Genomic DNA, 3,341 nt, shown 5'->3' on the forward strand with positions numbered 1-3,341 from the left:
CTTACTGTGTATACATTTCATCTTTGTTGAGGGCATATTAGTTTTTGATGGATGCTTTTGGTTTGTTGAATATTTGAGCCTATCTCTTAATCTAACTGTACCCACATATTTGAAGAGAGCTTTTTGAGGATAATGAGTCTGTTTGGTAGAGCTTATAGCTTATTTTAAGCTACTAATAAACTATAAGCTCTGTTTGATAATGTTCCCAAAATAAGCTCCTAGCTTAAAATAAGAGCTTATTTTAGAACGCTAGCTTTATAGCTTTTCAACTTTCAGCTACCTTTTCAGCTAGATTTGCCAAACATAGCCAATAAAGAAGAAAAAGCCTTCATACCAAGGGCAATGGACCCTTGAAATAGGGCAAACAAAACCAACTTTGCCCTTCATTTCAGCTAGGAGATCTTGTCTAGGGATGTGGTGGGTCCTTCTCTTCTAGTATATGGCTTGAATTTGAAGCCTAGGAAGTGTTATTGAAGACCAGGAACAATGAACACAGACAATGGCGTAAGGCATGGGTTAAGTACTGACTAGCCACCATTGACAATTGCAGCCCATCATATACTCATGTACTTGTATTATGTATACAGAGATACTCAGTCTATGCAACTTACTGGGTAAGTCACCATGACCCAACATAGTGGTAAAGGAAAAGATTAGAATGTTTAGCCTCTGTGTAGAGTAGAGAAACATAGCATTCAATATCATTTATTATTCTGAAACCAGTTGTTTTGTTGTCTATTGCTAGGGTCTTAAATCAACATGTCTCTTTCGGTCCCAGATAAGGGCCATTGTTGTCCACTTGTTGGGTGCTGTTCTCTGTTTTTCCCTCTTGGAATGGTTCAAGTTTCATTCTTAATCTAGTATGATTAACAACTTGTGCCATTTGGCTATCGTAATCTATGGCCACTGTATGGTATACATCCTTAAAACTGTTTTTAGATTCTTCTGTTGTGGATGCAGACATGTAATTGTCATCTGCCATGGCAATGGAATTCAGGATCAAGAAGAGAAAGGTAATATTTTACTCAATTGCCAAAACTATCTTTCTTAAATTGAAACTTCTACTGCAGGTTTCTTGTTCGATATATATATATATATATATATGTATATACAAAAGCTTCTCTTTTTATAAAATATGAGAGTTGAATAATGATAGCATACTGCCAGTATGACATTTGTACACCTTATGTATACATACAGACATATATGTTTATGTACTTGGAAGAAAGAATCAGCTAGTATTTGGTAACTTCTGAAAGAACTGATTCAAGAATCTGAATTCCGGCTCAGATCTCCATCCTTGGATTACTGCCTTCTACAAAACCTGCAATATGGAAAAAAGAAAATCTGTTTAATTGGAAAACAAGGAAAAAGAAAGATACCTAACAGGCCACTTTCATGGCATACATCAGAGGGCCCAACTATTCCTTTTTGCAATCTCTTATACTTTTTGTGGGCTTCTCAGGTCTCAATCATGTAGTGATATCTCTACACTGATTATCTCCTTTTTCTATGGTTTTATCAGTAACAGGAAAAAAAGTAAAAAACTTGAGCACTTGCTAGATCTGCTTACCCATAAATGGCTGTGAAGTGAAGGATGGTGATCTTCCTTGTTGAACCTCCATGGCATACAGGTTTTGTAACTCTCCATCCCAAATTGGACAGGTCTGTCCCTGCTGCTTTTTTCAAGTAAAAGTATGTTAGGGTGAAATAATGATTCATGAATAATAGAATATAGATGGGGACTAAATACTTACATTTATAGCGGACGAATTGAGGAGTGTTTTGGGTAGTGAGACAGGAGAATTAATGGTTGTTCTAAGAGGCATATCTGAAGGACTTATGCCTATTTCCAATCCCAAAGATGCAACTAATTGCAGCAGATTGGAAGGAGTAGACACATCTGATATTATTCCAACCGGGGGAAAATTAGATGGACTAGATTGAAACATCTGGAGATAATAAAAAAACAAGAAGCTTAATAAGATTCCCTCCATTACTAGAATATTTATTTCTTGACTGTATATATTCATTCTTTACCTCTTTGGTGAATAAACTGTCAATATTGAAATCGAGTCTTGGATTAACAGCAGCCAGTTTCATTGACAAGAACTGTTGTGTCGATATGAATGCAGAGTTTAGCATTGAAAACATATATAGTATGTAGTTGAAAAACGTAGAATAGTAGGGTCATTATGTCTGGTTTTGGATTTTCATACCTCTACTTGTTTTTGCAGTGACTGGACATAGTTGATTATCTCATCTAGCATTCCCGCTTTCCCAGTGATCTTATTGCACCCTGGTACTAGATCCTGCAGGTATCTCATTCTCTCACTGATTTTTTCCCTCCTCACCTGCAAATTCAACACAGTATGCATTTGAGTTTTTTTTTTAAAAAAAAAAAAAAAAAAATCTATCTGATCTGATCTAGTAGAGAAGCTAGGATGAATACTAATTAGTTTTCCAACTAACTTACTCTTTCTGCTAAACTATGACTGTCAGTGGCTTGGCCCCGTCGTGCCCGGACATGAATGTAGTCTGACTTTTTGTCTTGTGTTACCTTGGAAGTGTCAGTGCTATGTTCTTTCTTACTATTGTTGTCAGTCTGCTCTGAACTTCTGACATCTTCTTGGCATCCTTTCTGCTTCCACCTGTCCTTTCTTTCCTCTTCTGCAACTGCAACTGCCTGAAAAATTTGTCAAAGATCATTCATTTCATTCCGAGTTAGCTAATATTGTGATTTGCAGTATGAAAAGGGAACGGTACGACGAAAAATATCTTACCTTGTCGGTTTTTCTCCTCTTGAAGCTCTCTCTTCCCAGATTTTCCGGCGGAAAAGCGTCATCTTTCTTTTTCCCAGCTGCAGAGGTGGCGGCTGGTGAGCAGCTGGAAAGTGCGTAATTGATTCCAATGTCTGAGGGCCGTTCAATCCAGCCATAATTCTCCAGAATCTGGATGAGATTCTGATCGTCATAGTTCATCAAACCCTGCAATTGAACCGGCGGGAAAAGCATACTGCTACCCATAAGCTGATCGCCGGTTTCTCGTACTATATATTTTCTAATATACTGTAATTAACGCAATATGTCTTGTCAGGAAAACTTGTCTGAGAGCTGAGAGAGAGAGAGAGAGAGAGAGAATATGCATGAAGGACGAATTGAAGAGCGGTGAATATATATAATATATGAGCATGGAAAAGGTGGTGGGAATGGGAATGGGAATGGGAATGGGATTGGGATTGTGATAAAAACTGGCATGAAGAAGTTGGAGAGCGAAAGAAAACGATAACCCCAGTGGGTGGCTGGCTGATTAGCAACTCGGCTGGGGCAAAGAGCCATGGA

The 3,341-nt window shown here is 37.9% G+C and overlaps 1 protein-coding gene across 5 annotated transcripts; it reads right to left on the minus strand.

Annotated features, from left to right (window-relative positions):
• Nucleotides 1–1,029: 1,029 nt before the first annotated feature.
• LOC109161421 (transcription factor bHLH63-like) lies at nucleotides 1,030–3,341 on the minus strand. Of its 5 annotated transcripts, none has more exons than XR_002050903.1 (7): nucleotides 2,784–3,341; nucleotides 2,477–2,686; nucleotides 2,220–2,354; nucleotides 2,041–2,112; nucleotides 1,758–1,952; nucleotides 1,382–1,679; nucleotides 1,030–1,322 (listed from the first exon to the last, which is right to left on the minus strand). XR_002050903.1 is itself a non-coding variant. In XM_019309816.1 (7 exons), exons 1-7 carry the CDS (start codon nucleotides 2,972–2,974, stop codon nucleotides 1,287–1,289), a joined length of 951 nt encoding a protein of 316 aa, XP_019165361.1. In that variant the 5' UTR covers nucleotides 2,975–3,341; the 3' UTR covers nucleotides 1,030–1,286. The 5 variants fall into 5 exon arrangements, 4 of the variants coding, with proteins under 4 accessions (XP_019165361.1, XP_019165358.1, XP_019165360.1 ...); XM_019309816.1 differs by having other exon boundaries at nucleotides 1,030–1,324; nucleotides 1,574–1,679; nucleotides 2,477–2,689; nucleotides 2,783–3,341; XM_019309813.1 differs by having other exon boundaries at nucleotides 1,044–1,324; nucleotides 1,574–1,679.

This window comes from Ipomoea nil, unplaced genomic scaffold (assembly GCF_001879475.1).
Source record: "Ipomoea nil cultivar Tokyo-kokei standard unplaced genomic scaffold, Asagao_1.1 scaffold2922, whole genome shotgun sequence".
In the NCBI taxonomy this organism is placed as follows: Eukaryota; Viridiplantae; Streptophyta; class Magnoliopsida; order Solanales; family Convolvulaceae; genus Ipomoea; species Ipomoea nil.